The sequence below is a fragment of the Montipora capricornis genome, chromosome 6, assembly GCF_036669925.1.
Source record: "Montipora capricornis isolate CH-2021 chromosome 6, ASM3666992v2, whole genome shotgun sequence".
Classification (NCBI taxonomy): Eukaryota; Metazoa; Cnidaria; class Anthozoa; order Scleractinia; family Acroporidae; genus Montipora; species Montipora capricornis.
This window is the reverse complement of record NC_090888.1, coordinates 8495829-8521746: the sequence shown is the minus strand read 5'-3', so window position 1 is coordinate 8521746 and position 25918 is coordinate 8495829. Positions and strand designations below refer to the sequence as shown.

Here is a 25918-nt window from a genome sequence, read left to right as displayed (position 1 = left end):
ATTTACTTTAAAAATTAACTGAGATTTATATGGAAACCAGCTGTACTTTGCCATCCAGCACAGAATTCTTTTAATTATTATTTTCAAACTTTCATACCGCTCTAAAATCATGCACTTAAACATCAGTGGTCTCAAAATTTACATTCTTACTAATTTCGTCTTGCTCTTTCCATTCCTAGCATCTATTATTTTGTACCACAAACACTTTCTATGATTGACAAGGTCATGTGACACAGCCATGCAAAGGGCCTATTTATTGTTTCTTCATCTTTGGCATGACGAAACAGAGGTACAAATTTTCACTCTTTAAACAGCCATGAAAGTTCCTCTGTTTTCTCATGCTGAAGACAAAGAAACAATAAATTATTCACTTTAATGTCAACCAAGTGTGCACTTTGGGAGGCACGGTGGCCTCATGGTTAGTGTGCTTGACTCCGGATTGAGTGGTCCAGGTTCGCGAACTGGCCGGGGACATTGTGTTGCGTTTTTGGGTAAGACACTTTACTCTCACTGTGCCTCAGACTCTCCACCCAGGTGTATAAATGGATACCGGCGAATTTAATGCCAGGGGTAACCCTGCGATGGACTGGCATCCCATCTAGGGGGGAGTAGAAATACTCCTAGTCGCTTTATGCTACAGAAACCCGGATGAGCTCCAGCTTAATGGGCCCCTTGGCTCCTACATGTACGTGGGCACTTTCTTGGACTAACAAAATAAAGCTCTAATTTTGTACATAATGAGGGGATCATACCTGCATTTCAATCAGTTCTTCCTGAGACTTTTCCAATCGTTCTTGCATCTGTGAACAAATTACAATAATATTACTTATCATTCATCTTTAACTTTATTGAATTTGTTGTTGCTCAATATGACCACTCATGTTCCAAACTAAAAATATACCAATCAGTTCCCGGATGTAGTAGTCCTTGGTGATATTGATATACCAGGGTTTTAGTTTCTGGTTAAAAACACTCTTGTCCATACAGTAAAATAGTAAGAAATACATACTCCTGCACTATCCTTGTTAAATTAATGAGTAACATTGTACATTAACTTTGTTTACATATTATAAGAACAACTGCACAGGAAATCAAATTAAATACTGAGTGTCCCTACACGGTATGTAGTTCAATTTTGATTTTTTTGTTGTTTCAGATTCTGATAATGAATATTAGACAAAGAAAAACCAGTTGTTGCCCGCTCCAGATGTTTTGCTGCGATTGTTGAAGGAAAAGTCTAAATATATAAGAAAGCAGTTAATGTATGGTCCCTTGGGAAAGTAGTTAGTTTTGTTTTCCCTTGAGTCCTGATGTTTCCCTCGACGGACATCAGAACTAAAGAACTTTCGGGAAAACAAAACTAACTGTTTCCCTCAGGACCACATGATTATTAAGTGTATAGTGTAGTACAGTTTACTAGGTCAAGCTATCTTAGGTAATTTTGTTTCATTTTGTTAATTATGAGCTCTAAACGTCAAATTGGCAGAGCAAGAGTCTTTCATTTGCACAATCATGGCCACATAACAACTGAGAATGATTTTCCAGCTTTGCAAATGGCATTTTGATAATGACTGATATAAAGTTGAAAAAAGGTGGGCCGACGTTTTTCAAATTAACCCAAATTCTAGCCATTTCAAGCCTATCCAGTTTTGCCCTTCCATGTTCCTTCTTGGCGTCTCTGTGTTTTGTTAGAGCTTTTCTATAGTTTTGAGCAGTTATTTTGATATTTTAGTTAATTCTATGACCATTCGATCAGTGCTGAGTTTGCCTAAAATTGCGTGACCTAGCCCCTTTAAAGTCTGTGTGGTTTACATACAAAAGATAGAAGTGACAATTGCTGAAATTGTCCAGTTAAGTGAGGATCAATATTATTCTATCTTTCCTATATTACTACTAATAACGAAATATTGTTTTGTATTTTTTTCACAAATTACTTTTTCCATAGGACTTTTTCTTGGGGTTGACGCTTTTTCACCCTTTTCTGGTTTGACTGCAGCAGACACCACAGAGGGGCTGACTTCTGACACAAAAAGATAAAAGGATGGTTACCATGGAAGTGTTCTGTAAAGACCAGTGATACTGCTATGTTCAAGAGGGGACAAAAGAATGACAAGAGAGAATAAAAGTTAATTTAACAATAGTACTGTTTAATTCTTAGTACAATCTTTCTATGAATCAGTACTTCTTTTTTGAGTGCCCATACCAAACGTTGAAGAGCATTTAAATTTACCAACATTTAAAGCAATACTTTGCTGTTCATTATTCCTTATTTAAGACATAATTATGTACATGTAATAAAAAGTACATGAATAATCATATATTATTGTTTGTCTCACAATGTAGTCACTTACAACTGTAGGTTGTGAACCAAGACGTTTTGACCACTTAATTACTGCTGGTCTTTATCCTGCGATAAGGGCGACTGGTAACCCGCTAAGTAACTAAATGGTAAGACAAACAATCATTATTATACTTTTTATTATTAAAGGGCATTTACAGGTTCACTGTAAACATGGTTTTTGAGCTTTTTTTACTACATAGTCTTTCATACTTAAGAAATTGAGTTGAGTTTTAGCTTCAGTTCTCCTTTAAAGTGCCCCTGTGACCAAAAATATTATCAATTCTTATTTTTCTTTGGACCTGAAAACTATGTTAACTAAACACTAAGTGACCAAAGTTTTAGCAGGATTTCAAAAAGACACCTGCTTATTTTAACTGGAATGCTCCTATTTAGTGGTCTGCCACCTTTATGTTCTTGAGAGAGCTGGATCAAGGAGAAAATGGTGTCAAAGGCTCACTAGTCTAAGAATGCAATGTGTTTAAATGCGACTTAATTAATGTGCAGCACGGGAGTTTCTGGCTTTCCGACTTTCAAGCTCGCATTTTGGATATGTAACAAGGTGCAATCACACGCTGAAATTTTAAGCTAGTGAGCCTTTAATGTCACTTTTTCGTAGATCGAGCCCTCTGAGGTCCAATCAGTCAGTTTTGAATGTGAGTAATGGTGGACCGTAAAGTATAAAACTTACGTAATGATTCCAAGTTCGAGTGAGGCCTAACACTACTGTGAAGTCTTGATACCCAATTTTTATTCCATCAGAGATCAACCCTAGTATTGGAATTGGGCCCACACAAGGACAGAGAAAAACTCTGACCAGGGTGGGATTTGAACCCATGACGTTCGGATTAGATCACCGCTGCTACTGAAGGACAAGAACTAATGATTATATAAAACTTACACTTAAAGTAAACGACCTTTGGACACAAATCAAAGCTCAAGTGTAAAGCACACACACTTCCAAAATCTGAAGACAAAAATGAAGTGATTTTTTGGATCACAGGGGCACTTTAAATTATTGGAAAATGTTTTAAAATTTGGACTGTTTCCTCTGTAGCTCTTAACATCAAACTCATCTAATGACCTTTCCTTTTTTACACCTGACTTAACTAGCCTTTGATATACATGCTGTACTGTACATACAGTAGGTTGTAAAGGCACTACATTGAGGTCCAGAAATCAGTAAACTTCAACTTAAACTTTACTCTGTCTAAAATACATGTATTACTAAAGTGATGATGAAATGACAACAAAGACAAAGAAACATCAACATTACTGAATTAGCTGTCTGCCTCAATCTCAGGAGTTCCATACCTGAACTCCAAAAACCATCTATAAACTCTTTCAAACTGTGTACAAAACTTTGCGTGGCTTCTGAACCTATAGTTATTAAACAAAAAGGAAAACCAACAACAAACCAAAACTAAATGTCAAAAAAAACCACAACAATTGAACAAAATAAGGTAGAATACATTGAAACAAAATTCAAACATAGGTAATCTGGAAATACGAGTGTACAAGTCCTCTTTTTTGTTTCCTCTTTTTTTTTTCAGGATGTGTCATAACTTGCAGTCCACAAACAAAACAAAAAAAAATGAGAAAGAAAACCACAAAGAGGGCTAAAAAAATTGTTTAATGATGAATACCATAGTAAACAGAGACCAACTAACCTCCTTCCAAAGTGTTAGGTAAATCTGGTAAGTTGTTCCTTAGTTCTGACAGCCAGCTAAATTGTGGTAATGCTTCTTGAAATCTTAGCCATTTGTCCTTCCAAGAATCATATGTCTGTGATACGAAAGTAACAACTGGTTAAGGTATATATAGCTAAACAAAGAATAGGCATCCACGCAAAAAATTAGCTTTGCACCAGTATATCCAGGGTTCGTACACTATTTCAGACCAAACATTCAAGGACTTTCAAGGGCCAAATTTGGAAATTTCAAGGACCTCTTTTTTACGTCAAAGAATTTATCCATGGAAATAAATGTAGTCTGACAGCACAATAGGCCATTTTCAAATTCATGTCTGCCTCGTCTTCCAAGCGAGTCTAAGTGCGAAGTTTTCTCATGAAATTAGTTTTCATTCATAATTTATGTAATGTAATGTAGAACTACTTACCATCACAAAGACTTCGCACTTAGACTCGCTTTGAAGATGAGGCAGACATGAACTCTGGATTGGCCTACAAATGAATTCTTGCTCATTGTCCACAACGTACATGCATAAAAATAATGCAAAGGCACTGGTAACCATTCTCGACCCCACAGCTCGTCGCATTTGTATGACACAACTTGAGCACCTGATTATTTCTACCGAAGTTTTCAAAGATCAAAAATTCAAAGCCTTGAAAATGTACTCTCAAAATTCAAGGGTTTTCAAGATGCGTACAAACCCTGTATATCATTTTAAAGTTCAAAGAATATATGTTCTGGATAAATTTCTTGGTTATTTACTGAAATTTCCGTTTGTCTGAGTATAAGTTTTCAGGCCACAATCAAAAGGGTGCAGGTTTTGCTGCAAAAATTCAAGCCCCTTTGTGTTAAGGCAAATAATCAGGCTTTTAATTGGATTTTACTCATAGATAGTTATTGTTCTAAAAACCCGCGTGAACGATTTCTGATAACTTGAATAATTTAGAAGATAAAATTATCATGCCTTTAAGTTGAACGACACATTTCCGATTTATTTTTGGGGGAGAAATTCAAAAATCCCTTACATGATGGATAACACTATCTACCAGATACCTGTAAATCACTATCCGCCAGATAAACACTAGCAAAACCAATTGAGTTGGCCAGTGGATAAATCACTATCCACTGGACAACTCAATTGGTTTTGCTAGTGTTTATCTGCCGGTAGTGATTTATCTAGTGGATAGCATTATTTTGATAACGTCTGTTATTATAAAATGATGTATTTATTTAATAATTATATGCCTTGGTTATGTTAATAAAGGTCAGGCACGTGGTCAGTTTGTTTGGCTCCCAGTATTGTATGAGAATGCATCCAGTAATTGGGGTACACCAAGCAAACCGTTTTCTGCTTGTTCTGTTTATTCTACTGTTGGCAGCGACACATACAGAATAGTTTCTAGTTCATTTTGAAAATGGAATAAGTCCAAAAAACCAGGGGCCAGTTCCTGAAAGGTGTAATAACTCTATTCAAGGGATAAATGTGCCTTATTCCAGGAATACCTTTACCCCTGGAATAAATTCTGTTCTGTTAGAATAGCAAATTTATCCCTGGAATAACCGTTATATCTGGTATAACTTATTCCTCCTTCCAGGAACCGGCCCCAGGTAAATTGAAATTGATATCACACAGGCTGTATACCTATTCCTGTATATTCCAGATAAAATCAAGTCAAAATGAGAAAAATAGAGCATCTGGGGAAAACCTCACATGCAGTGTAGCAGAGTGGAGAAATATAAACCAAGTTAACCTTAACACATAGTGGGAATAAAAAATGTGGGATACACTGGTGTAGGGTGATGACTGTAAATGTAGAACATACATGTATGTAGTCTAAAATTGCAGTACTTCACACAGGTAATGCGACTCACCATTTTTGCGGCAACTCCACCAGCTCCAGCTGCTCCGAGTAGTAAATACCTTACTCTGGCCACTCGCGTTACTGCTCTCACAATTTGAGTTGTGAACATACGTTCACCATAAACATTTTTACTGATGAGAATTCTTGTAATACTGGGATAAATTCCATGCGGCGTCTTCATTAATGTTCTAAGATTACACTGTCTCAAAATTAACAAAGTGTGAATGTGACATTTCTGCTGAATGGTCATAGATTTTGTTAATGGAAGTTTACCAGCCTTTTCCACAGCAATTCTCTTCAAACAGCGTTCACAGTGAAGACTGAAATTTAAGGAAAATGCTCATATTAGACCTTGACAAGCTTACAGTAGCTAAGGGCTGATTAATGCACATATAATCTTGCGCATCAGGTTAACTGGTTTCAGTCTCCATTTCCAAGACCTTACACGATTGTATCTCATTACCAATCAGCTTGAATAAGCTTATGCTGCTAATTACTAAATATATATACAATGTAGGAGGTAGTGTGGCCCTGAGTGGTTAGGGCGCTTGCCTTGAGATACGGAGATCCCGGGTTCAAGACTCATTATTTTTGCAGCATTCTTTGAAAAATAGAATACGAATGGTTTACATTTTCCTGGTAATGGCAGAAAAAAGTCCTGAACCACACAAATAAGTGTTGGTCACCTTGAATAAAAGAGCTATAGCCCACATTACAAGACTTGCCACTCATTGGCGGAGACTAAGGGGGAGGGGTAACTACAAAATGGAATGATCCGGCGTAGAAATGTTCATTTGTACAAAATCCCAATTAGTTTTAATTTGTTTACTTTTTCCTGAATGGGAAATAATGCTTGGGAGTTTAATTAACTAACTGGAAAATAATTAAGGTTTAAATAACCATAAAGGCTGATACTGATTTTTCTTGAACAGCATAAGCTTACTTGTTTATTTCTGTGCAAATTCTTCAAGACTACAGTACGTGCCAAATCTCGTTTAAAAAATGACGTAGGCTGCTTTCCATAACGAAGATCATGACAATTCAGTCGCATTGGACCGCTTTTATTCTTTTGATATATACATTAAACAAACTATCCTCGATCCCCGGTGCCTATATACACAGCTATAGACGCACCCCGTTAAAATATCACAGTCGATCAAGAAGCCAGATTGAATATCGATATATTTCTTTTGTTATTTGTTTACCTGAAAGCACCCACAACCCTTAACATCATAAGACTTTGTTTAATCTGGCGCAAGATCGTTGTATCCTCAAGTCCTCACACACTTCATCGGTATATTTCATCATCTTTGCGAGGAGAGTTAGTCCAGGAGAAACAAACTCGAAACATCCGCCATCTTGGAGAACGAAAGTGTAACGCTCGGGAGGATGACGGGAGATTTGTCACGTCCAAAGGAAACGCGCCCAATACACGCGCGTGTTCTTTACGCGTACTAGACACGCGCGTACTTCAAGCGCACACCAATATTCAAAACGTGTAAATTCGAAATTCAAGTGTTGATTTGCAGAGTTGAATGAATTTCACATGCATGATGAACGTTAGATTTTACAGACGAGCAATAGTTCAAAGCACTGATGGTACAAACAAAAACTTGAAATGTAACTCTTTGCACCGCAACTGGTTGTCCTGTGGCAATAAATTGGCCAATTCACATGTGTTATTGTGAAATTTCTACGTTCGTTTAATCACGCCCATGTTAAAAAGCTGTTAGACATGGCGGCAAACGATCGCACTCCTCTTCTTGGAGATAAGCCCTTAGTTTACACAGAAGATGAGCAAGATCGATACGCTAGCAGAATAAGCTCAGCTGATTCTCAGCTGACAGCTCTGGCGGAGGAGCTTGGTTTCAGAGCAGATGCTCTGAGCAAGGACAGTGCGGAAATAAGAGATAAGGATAGTTCCTTGTGGAGGAAAAGAAACGGACCTGTAGTGACAGTCACTAGAGAACAGCTCGACGAATTACAGACTGCTTTGGAAAATACTAGTGATTTGCTCCGCCAAGTTAGCATGAACTCGCTGGAGTTTGACGCTCTGAGTAAACAAAGGATCGGAAGGTTAATTATAATTGCTAATTTTCAGTCTTAAGTTTAAGCATACATCGTATTATTCCTTATAAATGGGTGAAAATTTTAAAGAGCTTTCAGAGTTCCAAATCCTATGATTTATAGTCTACATCTACGTCTACACGTGCCAGCACACGGCAAAGTCCTGTTTTGACTTATGGCTGTTCCTGCTTGGGTGGCCTCATACACCATGGGCCTAGATCATCACTTCGAACCATCCACTTCTGCTGGAGGGAACAGGACAGCCACAACACCGGGAACTCCATCCACTACTCTTCTCGAATAGTCTGTCTGACAATTGTGACAAAATTTACGAAGTTGTGGATCCTTTAGAACTATGGGTTTTGGTATCATCATAGTTAATAGAGGGGGCTGGTTTTGAAACTTGGCAAACATCAGAGGAGCAAACAAAGATGCCAAGATTTAGGCTGGAAAGTCCACGACCGTGCACAATCTTTTGTTTGCTCTCATACACTATGCATGAATTACATAACCAACACGTTTCTATTGGTTACTTCCTCGGTATGGAGTAAACAACTATGATTGTGTTTTGTGCACGGTCAAGGCCAAAAAAAAGAACAAAAACCTACCACAAAGAAATTTGTCGGGTTTCATAACCATTCCCCTTTATTAACCATGGTATCATAGTATGTAGCTTGTAGCATGTGAGAAGGGTTAGGTAAAAGACGAGTGAACTCGCGCACTTGAGTGCATCATGGGTATTAATAAATCAGGGCAAGATGGAGAGAAATTCAAAGGTTTGTAAGGGAGTTCAAAACGATTAAAAGTATTTGTGATATGCAATTTTGGGTTTTTTATTTCCCAAAACAAGATATGTGCTCCAAGTTGCAGCAGAATAAATTTGGAGAGAATGGCTATTGTAGAAATTATTTTATTCAAAAGAGTTTATGCCATACATTCCTGTAATTCCAAAGGCACAAAATTACAGAGTACGTATAGAGACAAAAAAAGCATTACCGGGTATCTAGAAATTCCGAAGAACGGATACCAAGTCTAGTCAGGGATGTAGATAGCTGGGAAAATTACCCGGCTGTGAGCGTGATTTTTCCGGCTGTAAAAGGCAGAAAGCACCTGAGAAAGAACTTACTCTCTCCCGAAAGTCTGTAGAAGAGTATCAGTAGTTTTTGTTTTTTTTAATCTGTCAACACCTTAGTTTCTCTTTAACCGTATACGTAACTGATATGAATGTAAACACTCCCATTTTTTTTAGTTTGAACAATTGCATTGTGTTTCTATTTGCAGGCTCTTTTGTGTCAGCGGTAATATATACCCCTCAAGTATGCAAATAGTAAATGCCAAATCTCGTATTCGTATGTTTGGGAAAAGGGGAAAGAAAACTGATTCTGAGGTCAATGGAATAAAAATTTTTTTTAAAACTGGCCTAAAGAAACACAACCAGTTCTAAACAACCAGCTGGGATTGTGGAAAGAAGCTTCATCACTTCCACGGCAGCCTCGCTCAGATTATTGCTTACTCTATTGCTCAGTCATCTCCACATTGATCATATTCCATATTTTACTCTAGTTTAGTTGAAATAACAAACATCAACATCAGAAATGTTGACTTTCAGTTTACTGAAGCTTAATTATGGGAAATCTGTGCTCAGTGGGAAAAGTTCCAAATACCCAAAATGAGATCAATTTTGCACCAAAATCAAGGAAAACATGCTTCTGAGAGTCTAGATTTTCAAAATTTTCTGGGGGTGCATCCCGGGGGTGCATGCCCCTGGACCCTGTTAGGTGAATCGTGCCTTTGGCACGATTTAATGGGCCTCCAGGCCATCATACCTGCCTATAATGTCCCCATTCCCACCTATGAAAATTTGTATCTACATCCTTGCTAGTTCTTCTCAGTTGTAAACATGAACTTACAACTTTATTTGTTTGGTTTATGAAGGCGAAAGTCTATATTTAAGTAGAGTCATGTATTTTGCTTTGAATTTCCATACAAACCTTTGAATTTCCCACCATGTTGCCGTGATTACCCATGATGCAATCGAGAGTGTGAACTCGTCTATTGTGTAGGTTGTTTGGAACCTACCTTGACGAAAGCAGACACACAATGACGAAGTTCGCAATCCTGGTGACAAAAACAAGAAGCCTGTGAGAGATCTGTTGTTTGTGTCATCCAACCTGATGCCCAAGACATAAAGTGCAAACCACTTGTGTATCTCCATCTCTTTTTCATCAAGTCAGTTAGGTTCTGTAACACCTGGTCACTTAACTACATGTGTGTGTATTGTTATGTGCCTTATTCTTGAAAGGCTGCTGTGTCAGAGTAAAATCTATAAGTGTTTTAGGAGAAAAAGTGTCAACTGAAAGCATCCAAAAAAATAACTTAGGCCAAAATATGGTAATGTAATGGTATTACAGTGCAATGCACACCACCGTGGCCACCCAACAAACTTTCACTTTTGACAACTATGTGTAAATACGTCAAATCAACAACACATGCAACAGTGTTCAACTTACAACTGTATGAACTTTGCAAGGGGGCTACCCTGCGAGCAGTTCGTTTCTCCTACGCTTCCTGAGAGAGAAACTGCTGCGAGCAACCGTTAGTCTCTTTGAATGTGCTGCCGTCCAGCGCCAAGAACGAATAAATTAAATTTAGGCTGGTAAAACGAGTTAGTAAACTTGTTTTGGCACTTGCGGATGTTTACAGCTACATAACTGCTGCGTTTGGACGAGCCTGCTGTGTAGTGATTTCCCGCAAAGTAAGACGAATTGACGTCAAATACATCACGTGGGGTGTGATGTACAGTGTACTTCGCACATGCTTGATGGAAAATCAAACGGTTGCTCGCAGTGGTTTCTCTATCGGGAAGCGTAGGAGAAACCAACTGCTCGCAGGGTACAAGAAGGCGTGACTGTCAATCAAATTTGCACACCCTTATTGGCAGACAATTTGTAAAAAACTTTGTTAGGTGGCCATGGTAAGGCGCGTCATACTGTAAAGAGTAACTGCAGAATACCCATGCAGCCACTGTTGTGTTTGTGTGGTGGCATTCCTTGAAGAACGACACACCATTTATATGCTAGTAAGTGACCTGGTATTCTGGAGTTCAGCCTGACTTGACTAGGCATCTTACTTAATGCATGGCCACATCTGCCCTATCCACAGATAGGGATACTAATTGACAGAGGAAGAAACCCTGTCTCTATGGAAATGCCAGAATAGGGATCATCTAAGGCCCTTTTTATATGGAGAAAAGTTGACCTGGGTAAGAGGGTCACCCTCCCAGCTGAGTATACTTTAGCGAGCCTTTACGTGAGAAAAAGTTGACCCCGAGTCAAGAGCGGGCTGCCATTTTGTTTCCCAGTGACAACTTACGGCACTCGCACATGCTCTCTCTTGTTTTTCTTATATGCTAATGTTCTCCTGTCACAATTTGAACCTTTGTTTGGACTCCTGGGGCTGGTTAAGAGGTGTCAAAACCTATAGGTTTCCATGGTATTTACGCTTAGTTAGCGCCAACCATGCTTCGGACAACCTGGCCCAGAGGGACACACTTTTTGTGGAATGGTTTTTTAAGTCGTTCAGTGAACTTACAGGTTGTGTTTTATCTGGTCTAAAACAACTCAGCTTGGCCTCATGTTTTTAAACCCAACAAAACACAGACCTTCGTGTTTACATATCACTTGGAAATGGCAAAAACAAAAAAGGTAATAATAATATTATTCATCACAATGATTTATTTGTTTTTTTTTTACAATGACTTATCACAGGCCGCACAGGATTCCAAAACGTATCACAAACAATCTGTTGTTGTTAACAGTTGTATGGCAGGTAGGATTTTTGTTGTCGGTATAATGACGATGATTATGATAATTATTACAATAATAATTTTTTTATTGTTATTACAATCAATTTTTGAAAGGTACAGTTCACATTGCGACCAGGTTGATAAGTATCAGACATAGTTTGATACTACTCTGGTGTGAATAAAATTGAATGTAGCAAAGAAAATTATGATTCAGTCCACAATAATATAATGTTATAAATATAATATTGTATAATATTATCATGTTTATAATATCAATAATTATTGCGAATCTGAAAATCGTGAACACTTTGATTTGATTTTGACATTTCCCGTTGTGCAGCAACCAATCAGATGTAACAAGACCACAAACTAATACCGTTCTGGTTGCGTTTAATTTTCTTGCATGTTATTGTCTTTTTACTTGAAACAATAACACTTCGTAATTATTTCTAATGTTCATGGTTTTCGGATTTTCACAGTAATATTATAATAATAATAACAATAATATTGTAATACAGACCAGGCGGTAATTGTGAAGAAGGGAAAAACGGGAAAGGTCATTGATATCACTGTTCTTGAACGATGATAGTGTGCATGAAAAGAAATAGTAGTAGAAATAGTGGGAAAAGATCAGAGGCCGGTTGCTCGAAGCCTGGTTAGCACTAACCGTTGGTTAAGCGGTATCAAAACCTATAGGTTTCCATGGTATTTAACCTTGGTTAGCGCTAACCATGCTTCGAGCAACCCAGGCCAGATCTCAAGAGCAATTTAGCGAGAGCGAGGGAGCAATTTAAGGTATCAGTGGCTTTTTTTGTGAAAAACAGCATTGCCAATTGTCATACATTAGTTTACAGATTGTCCAAAAGCATGCATTATGGCTCAACCTTCTGATACACTTCTGCATCTAACTTGACCAAAGTTTAATAATGTAATTTGCTGGAGTTGATTTTGACAAGCTAAGGGAGAACACATACTCTACTACCCACAGAAAAGGCTTGCAGTTATAAAACTATGAATCACCAGTATTCCAGCCTCGTTCTTCCTCCAGACATCTTGCAGGTCCCCGACATGTCATTCTTAGCGAGTGTTGACTCTTTCTTTCTCTGTAGCACAATATCAACCAATAGATTTGCTTCAAACTTTCTTAATTTTTTCTCACTAGGTTTTAAATATTGCTGCTGTTAGTATTGCTGAAGCTTTTGAGAGTCAGTCAAAAGGACCAGACAAACATGAAGAGAAAAGCATCTTCTTAGCGGTAAGACGAGGACAAAAAGTGTCACATAGGATTTCAACTTGGGAGCATGCACAGAAATGCACATAAATGCCCTCGGCAGTGAAAGGGTTAACAACATCTAGGCTCACTAAAAAACTACTATGTCCTCATTAAAGGGGCTTAAATCTTTCATGCGAAAGTATATCCGGGTGCCATATTTATTACAAGGTGTGTGTCATTACAGCAAGATGTTTTTTAAAGGAAGTAAAAAAGTCTCAGACTTTCTTAATTTGTGACATACATGTACATGTAAAGCTCTTTGAGTCTGAAGATTCTCACGTCTGCTAACTCAGGGAAAGCTTTGGGAAAAACAAAGTAATTTCTCATGTTGAATGCTTTCAATAAAATTATTATTGACGTATGTGTCCTACATCAACCTACTTTCTTGTGGGTGCATGTTTATAGATCACTTTATTTGCACTTAATTAAGTTCTCAAGATTTTGTCTGGTATGCAAACTATATAAAGTAACAGGGTTTGAGCCACTGATATTGAAATTGTCTCTTAAAAAAACAGCTAAGGGGACATTTTTGTCCCCTTCAAAATCTGGGGAAAAACTCAGAAGGAAGCACACAAGAAGAGATACAGTTTAGTACAAAAACTTCAAGCTGAAAGACAGACCGTAGGAGGAATTTAATCGTGCGTTTTAAGTTAATTTTTAAGTCACTTTTCAGTCACACTACTGATGTTCAACGAAGTGTGATGCACGCATCTGGGAAATGTCACGTCGAAAACACATTCGCACAATAGATAGCTTTTTCTCCTCAAATTGAAGCCAGATTGATCAGAGAAACAAAAATACAGAAGAAGAACAGTGCATTAATGAGGAAGAAACAGATGGGGCTCAAACGAAACCACGATCTTTCCAGAAAACTTGGTTGCGAGATCACATGTTGTTGGGCTATGACAAGGAGGCGATGTTCTGCTATTTTTGATGGAAATCTAAGAGAACAAACCCCATGGCTTCGGAAAAAGCCTCAGTGTACGAATTTTAGAACCTCAACTCTTCTAAGACACAACGACTGGAAAGAACTCGTGGATGCTGTTAATTAGGAAACCATGGGGGGTACACTCAGCAACATCATCAGCGTTGTGTTTTTAGAGAATAATGGTCAATCACAAGCCATTGACACCATTTTCTTAACTTTCTTGTTTGTGTTAATTTTTTTTAATTACAAGTAACAGGTAATAAAATATGTTTTTGTTGTAGTGCCTGTTTCTTTGTTTGAATGTAAGAAAATGCAAAAAAAATTGACTGTCTCCCTAAAAATGAAAATGCCCCCCACAATTTTAGCCAAGGAGACAAACTGTCCCCCAGTGATCAAATCCTAGCTCAAACCCTGAAGTATACAATAAAATTATATGTTTGCTTTCTAAGGCAGCATTTATACGAAAGCGGTGTCACATTGACACGGTTTCATGACTTCAAAACCACGTCAAAATCGATGTGCTTTGGAAGTGTTTACATGGAACCGATTTCGCCAGAAAATCCAAGTCGTAATGGTATACAAAAAGCGAGCGCTGCACTACATGCTAAATTTACTATTTTGAATTTAAACAATGAAAATTTCACGCCAAAATAGTAACCGTATTCAAATCGATGCGGTTTTGTTGTTTACTCTACAGATGAAACTGCATCGTTTTGAAAATGCTCCACTTTTGGCAGCGGTTTCAAATCGACACGGTTTCGATCCGTGTCTTGTAAACTGAAGGTGTAACCGCATTGAAACCGCTTTCATGTAACACTGCCTAAACTTGTGGACTAGAATGATCATTGTGCCTCCTTGAAATTGGGTAAAATCCCTGTCCAGGCAATAATAATGTACATGTATTACTAATAATTATCACTAATATCTCCACAGAGCGTCATCATCATTGCACTATTTCAGTTACTCAATCTGGTTTTGGTCTCTTTTACAACAAGTAAGTTAATTAATTTTGAAAGTTGCTATAAACCTTTACCTAGGGCACGAGAGTATAATTACATGTAAGCACTCATTGATCTTACATGTAGTTTGTCTAACACCGGACGATTTTATGTGTCTGGGTAAAAGTGTCTCTCCATTTTGAAACTCTAATAGATTTAAAATGTAATTTTTGAAGAAACTGATGCTGTGTCTTTATAGGGGAAGAGAAACACACAGAAATGGGTTTTCAACTGTAGATATGGTAAATTGACCACCATGAAGAAATTTTAAAGCTTTGACATTTCAAGCATTAGCTCTTTGTCAGAGTGATTAAAGGCTAAACGCTGACAAAGGGCTAATTCTGAAAACATATTCAGCTTTCAAATTTCTTTATTGTACGTGGTCAATTTACCATTACAGCTGTACCTGTTTTTGCATTTTGAAACTCTTGCTGTTTGACTCTAACTCACCCAAGAGTGATACTTTTAGAAACTAAACTTACCAGGGTGGCATTCAGGGATTTGAAATTGTGCCAAGAGATTGCTGCTGGGCTGAAAGAATTATGGTACTAACTCTCTCTGTCCGGGGAAAAGCACCACTGGACTTTCTGGTCTTCTCCAGTAAGGAGACAGAGAATGCACTCACTCAGATTGAATTTATTTCACACTTTGCAACCCTTTTTTCATACCATTCAACTTTTACCACTTGTACTATAATTTATTATTTATGAACTTGGTTTTTACATATTAAATGCATTTATCACGAGATTGGATCAAATGCACTTTTAATTTTTGGGAAGGACAGTTTAAACTTGCTGGCGAAAACTTGAAAGTCTAACTGGTGTGATCCCACTCTCTAAGTTAAGTGTACGATAACTGCAGACTGCCTACAAATAGCGCTTATAAACAGTACATGTAGTTAAGGTCTCGGTAAATGAAAACGAGGTGCCCACAGAAAAAAATTCTAGTCGCACGAGTATTTTCGCTACAAAAGCAAACTTGTTATATATCAAATTAAAGCTAAAAGACTAAATTACCTTATAAAAGATTTTATTTCATCGAATTTCAAAAGGCGCTTAATTTTGTTGCTCTCGAACTCTGAGGTATCGAGTTTACTGCTGAAGCTCCAGCGCTTTCATGTTGTTAATATTCACCCCCTTTTTATTGCATCTGATTGACAGGTAAAAGACCTAAAAAGGGGTGTGAGGAAATTTGCATAATTATGTCTCGTATTAGCGGAATTATTGCATTTCAAACTAAAAAGTTGAATCTCGAGTGCGATTTACGCAAAGAAACTGACAGAGAATGAGTTACCAAGGGAAATTGGAAAATTCCTCACACCCTTTTTGAGTCTATATCATCATCCATCATATCTGATAGTTTCAAAGCGATAGCTTAAAACCTGTCCCGACTGGAGGTGGGAGAATTTTGATTTTTGCGTCACGCAATAGTGTTTTGTCACGCAATAGACAGGGGCTGTAAAATCACTTTTTGTTGGCAACTTATGGAAACAGAAAAGGCTCATTTTAGAAGGGTTAAAAAGCACTTTCTGATTTTCTTTTTCTGCCAAAATAAAAGTTAGGACCCACTCATGCCAAAAAAAAAAAACAAACAAAATCGAGCAATGTACTAAAATTTTCATTTACCGAGACCTTAAGTCTAAGGATCCATTTTAAAATGGTTAGCTTTCAATAACTGTGATTTAAGGTTAGTCTGCAGTCTGCAAGTGTCAGACACCGCTCTAAGTTTCCATTGTGATAATTTTTACAATTTGTTATTAGTACTTATTACTACCAGCATCATTATAATATATTATATATAATTATGTTATTGTAAGGTTACCGTAATAATTATAATAATAATAATATTATTATTATTGGTGTCTTTTAAATTGCAGTCAAACTCACGAAACAGATTATGCATCAAACTGTCACCAAGTCATTCCTTGCACAATCATTCCTTTCAACGATACTTTTATATGCAGGACTGTACACATTGGTTTACAAATTTGATGTAAGTACATTGTTTATAGGTAGTTAAAAAGGGCTTTGTCACAGTTAATTCAACCTTACTCTGAAGACATAATAAGGTCGTCGCATAAATAATTATTATAGATACCAAACAAACTTAATAATGTGTTTTTTGAAACAGATAACAATAATAGTTTAAATGTTGATCATCTCAAAATATTTCTTCAGTTTTGACTGCCTTAAATATCTGGCATAATTTCAAGGTAGCCAGCAATCATTTGACAAAACACAGTAGCATGCAGATCCAGAAAATTTGCTCCGCACTTCCTATCTTCAATCAGGGCTGTGACATACCGCAAGTGGTAACCCTACTATGTGGTGGTGTCCCCTCCCAGATGGGGGGGAGGGGGGGGAGGTGGGGTCTGATCTGAGGGGGGTCATGGTGATATTCTGAACCGCTTCATGCTCCAGCATTAGAAATCAAATGTTGGTTTGTAATTAGAGGGGAAAACGGCGACACGTGGAAAAAATTGTTAAGCAGAGTAGAGAACCAACAAACTAAACTCACATATGAGGTTGAGTCACATGTAAACATGTAATTTTGCGCAGTCCTAAGAATTTAGCGATTTTTGCTATCTCATTCTCGTTGCACAATTTCACCCAATTATCCTATAACTGATTAGAGTGTAATGTGAAGTGCTAAGTATCTACCCCATATGAACCATGTGAGCTTTAGCCCTACTAATGGAAATGGGCCCACACAAGGACAGAGAAAAACTCTGACCAGGGTGGGAATTGGGGTTAGATCACCGCTGCTCTAACGACTGAGCTACAGGGTCAGACGGGAGCAGGCCGTGGGAACTGACGATGTTAAAGTCACGGCAATGAACATGTGAGAACGCATGTTTTATGAGTCAAATGAGTCAATGAGTCAATGAGACTCACAGTCAATATAGCAATAATTTGTTGATTAAGCCTAAGCCCTCGTTTCAGTGATAAGGCCTAAGCACTCTCTGAAATTTTAGCATTCATTTTATGGTTTAATTAACTGCACTAACTCGTTGACTCATTGACACTCTGAACATGTACAAGTACAAGAGAGGATTACGTTTTTGCAAACGTTGGCCATGTAGCACTTATATTTGAACAGACTTAATTGATTAGAGTGTAATGTGAAGTGCTAAGTTTCTACCCCATATGAACCATGTGAGCGTTAGCCCTACTGATGGAAATGGGCCCAGACAAGGACAGAGAAAAACCCTGACTAGGTTCGAACGGTCTTGAAGGAAAGATATCAAATGAACGATTCACCGTTGTGTGCTTACTTCACGTGAAACCAAGAGTGAATTAGAGAAGAGTGTTGATCTATCATTTTGCGGTCTTCCCCCAGAACAGTTACAAATGGATTTATTTTTAGATACACTTTGCGCGCGAAACAAACAAAGGGCCTCGAGTTTTAACCAATCAGAAGAAGCCATGTCACGCGTGACTTCTTCTGCTATGTTTTTTCAGAAACATGAAAACTGTATTCTAAAAATAGACTCATTTGTGCCTGTGTTGGGGAGCCCACCCATGCTATAACAACACTCTTATCTACTTCAGTCTTGGTGGAACGGCAAACTTCTGCCGAAATGTGCATTTTTCCAAAATTCAAATGACAAGCAACAGCCTACCGTTAGACGTTTCATGGATGTCACAAACGCACGAGCGGGTGGGGCGTACAGAGCCGTTGTTTTTGTTCATTAATAGGGAGCTTAAGCAACGCCGACGGGAACGGCAACGAGAACGTCATGTAAAAACATAAATTCACGTTATTGCGATCACTTCGCGACTATTCCAAGCCTTTTAATATGACAAAGGTGTTTCAGTCCCTCAGGAATGAAACCGTTACGAGCGGCACTCAATTTAGGGGAGAAAAATGAAAATTTATCTCCAGGTGCTGACGTTCTCCATAACACTTCAAACTTGGTAATTTCACGTTGTTGCTTTGCTGACGACGGCAAAGAAATGGACAAAAATGAAAAACGCACGTGCAGGGCGTGCAAAGCTATTGTTTTTGCCCACTAAATATGCAAATTTGTGACGTTCTCGTTGCCGTCGCCGTTGTCGTTGCTAAAGCTCCCTAATAGGGAGCTTAAGCAACGACAACGGCCCGGGCGACGGCAACGAGAACGTCACAAATTTGCATATTTAAGGCCTGGCCAAACGCTGGCAACATTTCAACGCAACATCTTGCAACATTGTTGGGCACAACATGTTGCGTACGTTTGGCCACCCTGTTGCGATATGTTGCGTGCGTTTGGCCAGTCCATTCAACACATGTCGCAACATCATGCAACAATGTTGCAAGATGTTGTGTTGAAATGTTGCGAGCGTTTGGCCAGTCCTTTAGTGGGCAAAAGCAATAGCTTTGCACCTCCTGCACGTGCATTTTTCACTTTTGTCCATTTTTTTGCCGTCGTCAGCAAAACTACAACAGGAAATAGCCAAATTTAAGGTTTTATGAACAACGTCAGCATTTGAGGATAAATTTTCATTTTCTACCCTAAATTAAGCGCCATTCCGACCAGTGTCATTTTTGAGGAACTACCACACCCATGTCATACCACGTTAAATGTTCAAAAATTTAGATGCCTCGCCGTTCAAAAAGTAATATGAACGCCCAAATCGGGGACGAATTTTTGGCCGGTATGGTTCGTGACTATTTTAACCTTTTTAATGTGACAAGAGTGTGGTAGGTTCTCAAAAATTATATTGGTCGGAACGGCGCTTAATTTAGGGGAGACAATGAAAATTTATCCCCAAGTGCTGACGTTCATCATAAAACCTCAAATTTGGCTATTTCACGTTGTAGTTTTGCTGACGACGGCAAAGAAATGGACAAAAGTGAAAAACGCACGTGCAGGGCGTGCAAAGCTATTGTTTTTGCCTGCTAAATATGCAAATTTGTGACGTTCTCGTTGCCGTCGACCTTGTCGTTGCGTAATTGCGCAAGTTCTGTTAAAAGCCCCTATTGGTAAATAGCGAGTGCACCTATCCCATCTCCATCAAAGATAGACACCTTGGTGTTTTCTAGTCGCTCTGCTTTATGCATGTGATTTAGAAAAATCTATATTTTCTGCCACATCGAATTCTCGTTTATTTTTTTAGCACAATTCATTTGAACTTCATGATGCATCAGCCACAGCCACTGCTCTGAGGACGCCACTGGTGTTTTTTAAGATGACATTTTTCTCCATTTCAACTGCTACATTGTGTGGTGAGTGGTGATTGAATTACTGACAGTCTGCCTCTGGATTTTACAGCTATTAGAACTTTAAAAATTTAAACTTGTTTGAACTTATATCATTGGTGATCATTGTAACCCGTTTCAGTATTATTCGCGCAACGAAAATTGTGTTTTCAGTCCATAACCTGCAATGCAAAATCGTGCTTTTAATTCTTTCAGGTATTGCCTCTATCGTTCCAGGTCTCTGGCCTGCTCAGCTCATTGCGTCTGTACAGGTATGTTTTTTCGATATATGGTAAACCTGGCCCTCAAAAATAGTTTCAGAAGCGAACAAATACACGTTCATTACCTATCCACTCGCAGGAAGCCCAAACTGAGATTGTAACGGGTATTAGTATAAATACACAGGTGATTATACAAAATTGCGCGCTCTCATTGGCTCGCTATCTCGGATTATCAGCCGATAATCACCTCGACGGACAAAATGGCTGCCAGTAGTCGTTTTGCCACGGTAAGTGAAGATGATTTCGCGTTGAAATGTTTTTTTTTTCTCTTTTTTGAAATAATCACCTGTGTATTTAAACTAAAACAATTATTCGCCTCAGGCTCAGTGATTATCGGTGAATATTCACCTCGACCTCTAACCCTAACCCTAACTTCACCGATAATCACTTCGCCTTCGGCGGATAATTGTTAAATATGAGCAAAATAGTATAGCCGACCACAAGTGCTCTTAATAACGCTAATTAAGAGGAGAAATTAAATATTGTCGATAATTAAGAAAATTTTGTAAATAATAAGGAAATGATAGTCTCTCCTCTTTGTTAACGGGATGGGACCCGGCAGATACTTAACGAATGCTCTTTGAATGCAAGGAAAAGCTTCCTTTTGGCTTTTTATTGGATATAATGACACGGTCTGTCATCTAAACTTCTTTAGTAATTCATTTATGAAATGAAAGCTTAGGCTCCTACACGTCAACAAATTTTGTCTTTTTCCTGCTGGTGCTTTCAACATCTTATTGCCGTTTTGTTTCTAGCCTGTAGAGCTGAAGGCTCGATTACCAGTAATTTTGGGAGTGCGGTCAATTAACATCCTCCTCTGTACGTGTGCGTGGAGGAACGCGGGCGCACAAAACGGCTGGTCAATCGAGCCCAGTAGACTAAGCCGGGTTTTGGTCGTTTTTCAGGCGAGAGGTGTGAACAGCGCGGTAGTCACGCGCGGCTGCTCCTACGCCTCGCGTAGCACCCTCGCGCGTGGCCATTGCCTCTGTTGTCCTGATAAGCTTTATTTCAGACTTTCCTTTTCCTTCTTTTGTAGATGATCATGAGCTATTTGTACTTTGCCTCTGTGCTTTACTTGGCCATACATCCGAATAAAAGTGATTTAAAATGGAGAATAATCAGCAGAAGTAGTAGTGGTCCTGGAAGTCACAATGGCAGCGGAAACCAAGGAATCGTATGATTGAACTCCACTCTGGCTATAAATCGCAACTCTGTATTTACTTGTACATGCTAAATTATTTCCCAGAGTATGACGACATTTCGCATGCGAAGTCTGGAAAACGGCGGCTCCAAACAGACGTGGCTCTACGTAGACAGATAGGGAAAGGATCTATTTTTCGCGTTCTTTGTCGTCGCCCATTGAAATTAAACATTTTGATATCAAACGAGTTACGAGAGGAGCAATGATCTCCGTGTAAAGATTGGGAGGCTGACGTTTCAAACGTTAGCCCTTCGTCAGATTAATTCACGGAAGTTCATAGATTGTAAAAGGTTTCGTTACAAACCAAAGCCTTGGTAAAATGTCGGACTAAAAAATCTTTATTGCAACATTCGTAAGCAATGTTTTGGAATTTATTAAATTATTAGTAGCACAGCAGGATATCTCGAAATTGTTTTTTTTTTTACAGCAATAGAAACGATGAAGTTCACGCTTTACAATCTTGCAGACCATTCACTTTAAATCATGAACCCATGACGTTTCAAACGTTAGCCCTTCGTCAGATTAATTCACGGAAGTTCATAGGATGTAAAAGGTTTCGTTACAAACCAAAGCCTTAGTAAAATGTCGGACTAAAAAATCTTTATTGCAACATTCGTAAGCAATGTTTTGGAATTTATTAAATTATTAGTAGCACAGCAGGATATCTCGAAATTGTTTCTTTTTTACAGCAATAGAAACGATGAAGTTCACGCTTTACAATCTTGCAGACCATTCACTTTAAATCATGACCCCATGACGTTTCAAACGTTAGCCATTCGTCAGATTAATTCACGGAAGTTCATAGGATGTAAAAGGTTTCGTTACAAACCAAAGCCTTGGTAAAATGTCGGACTAAAAAATCTTTATTGCAACATTCGTAAGCAATGTTTTGGAATTTATTAAATTATTAGTAGCACAGCAGGATATCTCGAAATTGTTTTTTTTTTTACAGCAATAGAAACGATGAAGTTCACGCTTTACAATCTTGCAGACCATTCACTTTAAATCATGAACCCATGACGAAAAGCGTTCAATTCCCGTACTCGATTTCCGACGTTTTCATAGACTAATTTATTTTCACAAGAGTTTACACAAATAGTGACCATTCTTAATTACTAGGAGTAATCATTGATTTTGAAGTGCGTTCGTTGGAAGAACTTCGGAGGTCGGAATGCACCAGACGAGCCGAGATGCCGAGAATGCCATGCGTTTATGTAAAGGACATCTATCGCAAGTATACCCTGGGTGCCAGTGGTTCTATTTTTCTTTTGCGAGGAGCGAGCGGTTAAAGCGGAGAGGCGAAAAATAAGAACCTCTGATCACGGCAGTTAAGAACCCCTCTTCCATGATTTGTGATTAATGAACACGGTCGCTTATTGGTTTCCGTAGTCAGTGCCGGTCCTTTCCGAGTACATGTAAAAACAATTTAAGGACGGTGCCTACTATTGTTATTGCGCATACATTCTGCGCATCTCGAGATAGTCGGTAGTGCTTATTAATACAAGGATATTTTTGCCCGGTTCAAAACTATGCGGAGAAAGCAGAACTTAGCAAGTGATCTTGGTATCCAAAAAGAAAATTGGGCGCAACCACGCATTTTTCAGACATCTTCAATTTGGAAAAGAACGCCATGCATTGCTTTTTATTTTAAAACTTTTTACAAATATTGTTGATTAATTATCTTCGGAAATGCGTGGTTACCCCCAATTTTCTTTTTGGATTTCACTAACACTTGTTAAGATCTGCTTTTCCCACATATTTAGGAAACCGCGCAAAAGTACCTTTGAATTAGTAGGCACCGTCCTTAACACTCAATAGGGAGTTTAAGAAACGACGACGGCTACGGCAACGACAACGCCAAAAAGCAGTAATATTATTGGTTAAAAGAACCAAAAAGATCGTGCTGCACATGCGGCTCGCATTTTCGAACAACTCCCTCCCGTACTCGTCAAAACTACTACGTGAAATGACCAAATTTAAGGTTTTGTCGACAACGTGGACAAACTACAGTGAATCTTTCAGTCTCACTCTTCACTTCAAATCCGTCCTTACCAATCCAGCTATAGGACACGTCGCTCATATTGAAGAATATAAACAATATGGAATAATCATGAAGTACTTAGAATAGCTCAAACTTATATTTTGAAGTGACGTTTTCGTCGCCGTAGCCGTCGTGGTTTCTTAAACTCCCTAATTTCACTGGTTGAACGGCGACAGTGCACTACAGTGGCCACAAAACCGGTTTTGAGACCAAGGAGTGCTACGAAAACAAAACTGGCGGGGAAAGGCTCTGAATTCGAGCGAGTATTCAGACGTTTGCACAATAAATTCTGGATTTTCGGATGTTTTAGAATTGAAACCTGTTCATGAATTTCATCAAGCGTGAGGATGTGTTTGTGGTCCTGCCAACTGGATGCGGCAAATCTTTGATATTTCAACTTGTGCCGAAAGTTTGTTCGTATTTGCATGATCGTGGATTCATTATCCAAAAGCTGCCATCGCAGTCGTTATTTGTCTCTTGAATGATTCGCATATCCTAGAGGTCAGAGAAAATCCGAAACCGTGAACACGAGAAATAACGTGTTTCGGTTAAAAAGCTAGTCACGCGTGAGAAAACTAAACCGCAACCCCCAACGGTAATTGGTTTGTGGTTTTATGTCGCTTTTGATTGGTTGCTGCACGATGGGAAATGTCCAAATCAAAAACGTTCTATTCCCAAAGGACTTGAATTGGGTACAACATTGACATCACTGTAGAAAACCGGTTTGGCAAGATATGTTATTTGGAAATTGCATGAAAGTGACATTCTTAACCGCCCTCCTCGCGAAAGAAAAGTAGAACCTCTGGCACTCAGGGTGTCGCACACAGGGTGTCGCAAGTATTGTCAGAAAATGTGAAAAGTTTGGAGTAAAGAGGTGATGACGTCACAAAAACTAAATTGTGGGAAGTCTGGAATTTGTTTAAATTGTCTGAGAGATTGTTCCTCAAAATGTCCCTTGCCAAAAATCAAATTGACGGCATGCAAACAATCACGAGGTACGCGATCGTCATTTGCGCATGTGACGTATCAAAACCGAGATGCGCATGTACGTATGTCGTGATTCCCAAGTTGGCGCTGAAAAGCAGACGAACCCGAAAAACGAAAACTTACTAAAGCTCACAGTCCTATGCACAGCATACCCAGGATTCGAAAATTGCGTTCTCCGAACATCGAACGCATTAAGGGTGTCTGTTTTAGAGGAAAAATCAATCAAAATAGAGAGTTACTTGTTACGGTAAACATCGGGGAAACGGCAGGCTGTTACTTGTCATTTAGACCCGTTTCGAACGTCGAACTTTACATGCGCCGAATCTAATGCAAATGACAACAAAATAATTAACTGACAGAGAGGAACGTTACAAATGTTTAGGTGAAAGTAAATAAATAAATTCATGTGAAGTAACCACGTCACCGTTAAGATTAAAACCGAGATTGTTTATCAGAAGTGTTTTTGCAGCGGTTTTTACATCTAATAGGCCATTTCCGAGTTCATGTCTGCCTCCTCTTCAAAGCGAGTCTAAGTGCGAAGTTTTTGTGATGGTATTTAGTTCTACTTTACATATGAATGAAAACTAATTTTCATAACAATACTTCGCACTTAGACTCGCTTTGAAGAGGAGGCAGACATGAACTCGGAAATGGCCTATTGCTCGCTATGTTAAGGGCCAGGCAAGCTGCTTCAACATCCTTTCAATTTTGTTAAACAGTGATGTTGAAAACGTTTGCCCCCGCTTTCAACCGTGTCGAAATGCGCCGATCAACTCGAAACTTGAACATCCCCCCCACCCGCCCGGGCATTTGAACTTTTGAAGATTGGATCGTTTAAATTCCCGCCCCCTCGGGCCAAAATGGTGTTCAAATGCCCTACGCTATCGTCCGATTTGTCTGTCATACCGTACTAAAGAACAATCGCCGTCGGCTCCTGTCGTCTTTAATAAAGACTTTTTGAAGACCTTTTTTATTAAGCCAGTCACTCCAAAATGCTACATCTTTTCCTTTAAACTCTTCCATGTCGTCCAAACACGTGTTTTATAGATGTTAGCGACTTCGGCGCCCGCAAAAAAAAAATCATTTGAAACCTAGCATCTCCAGTTCAAGTTTTCCCACCCCACACAGGAAAAGATCAAATTCCCCACTCCCCGGGCACAGAGGATAGTCAAATGCCCGTGGTTTGCCCGGGGGGGGGGGGGTGGGGGATGTTGAAGTTTCGATATGATCGGCGCAAAACATGTTTGATCGAAATTGAATGAGTT

General features: G+C 38.7%; 2 protein-coding genes across 3 annotated transcripts in view; one reads left to right on the top strand and one right to left on the bottom strand.

The window, feature by feature from the left end:
- LOC138051398 (dynamin-like GTPase OPA1, mitochondrial) overlaps positions 1-7272 on the bottom strand; it is a 33123-nt gene extending 25851 nt beyond the window's left edge. The window contains exons 1-6 of one of the 2 annotated variants that reach the window (XM_068897586.1): positions 7097-7272; positions 5902-6211; positions 4009-4123; positions 3653-3718; positions 1935-2020; positions 753-800 (exon numbers count right to left, since the gene is read on the bottom strand). In XM_068897586.1, coding sequence (XP_068753687.1) covers positions 753-800; positions 1935-2020; positions 3653-3718; positions 4009-4123; positions 5902-6211; positions 7097-7125 — 654 coding nt within the window. In that variant the 5' untranslated portion in view covers positions 7126-7272. The remainder of the gene's footprint in view (positions 1-752; positions 801-1934; positions 2021-3652; positions 3719-4008; positions 4124-5901; positions 6212-7096) is intronic. The other variant, XM_068897587.1, reaches the window with a different exon arrangement.
- A 291-nt stretch (positions 7273-7563) lies between these two features.
- LOC138051397 (uncharacterized) lies at positions 7564-22284 on the top strand. Its single transcript, XM_068897585.1, has 8 exons — positions 7564-7967; positions 11726-11786; positions 12926-13018; positions 14898-14958; positions 16839-16954; positions 20062-20170; positions 20360-20415; positions 21461-22284. The coding sequence occupies exons 1-8, from the start codon at positions 7627-7629 to the stop codon at positions 21602-21604; spliced, it is 981 nt and encodes a 326-aa protein (XP_068753686.1). The 5' UTR covers positions 7564-7626; the 3' UTR covers positions 21605-22284.
- Positions 22285-25918: the final 3634 nt, after the last annotated feature.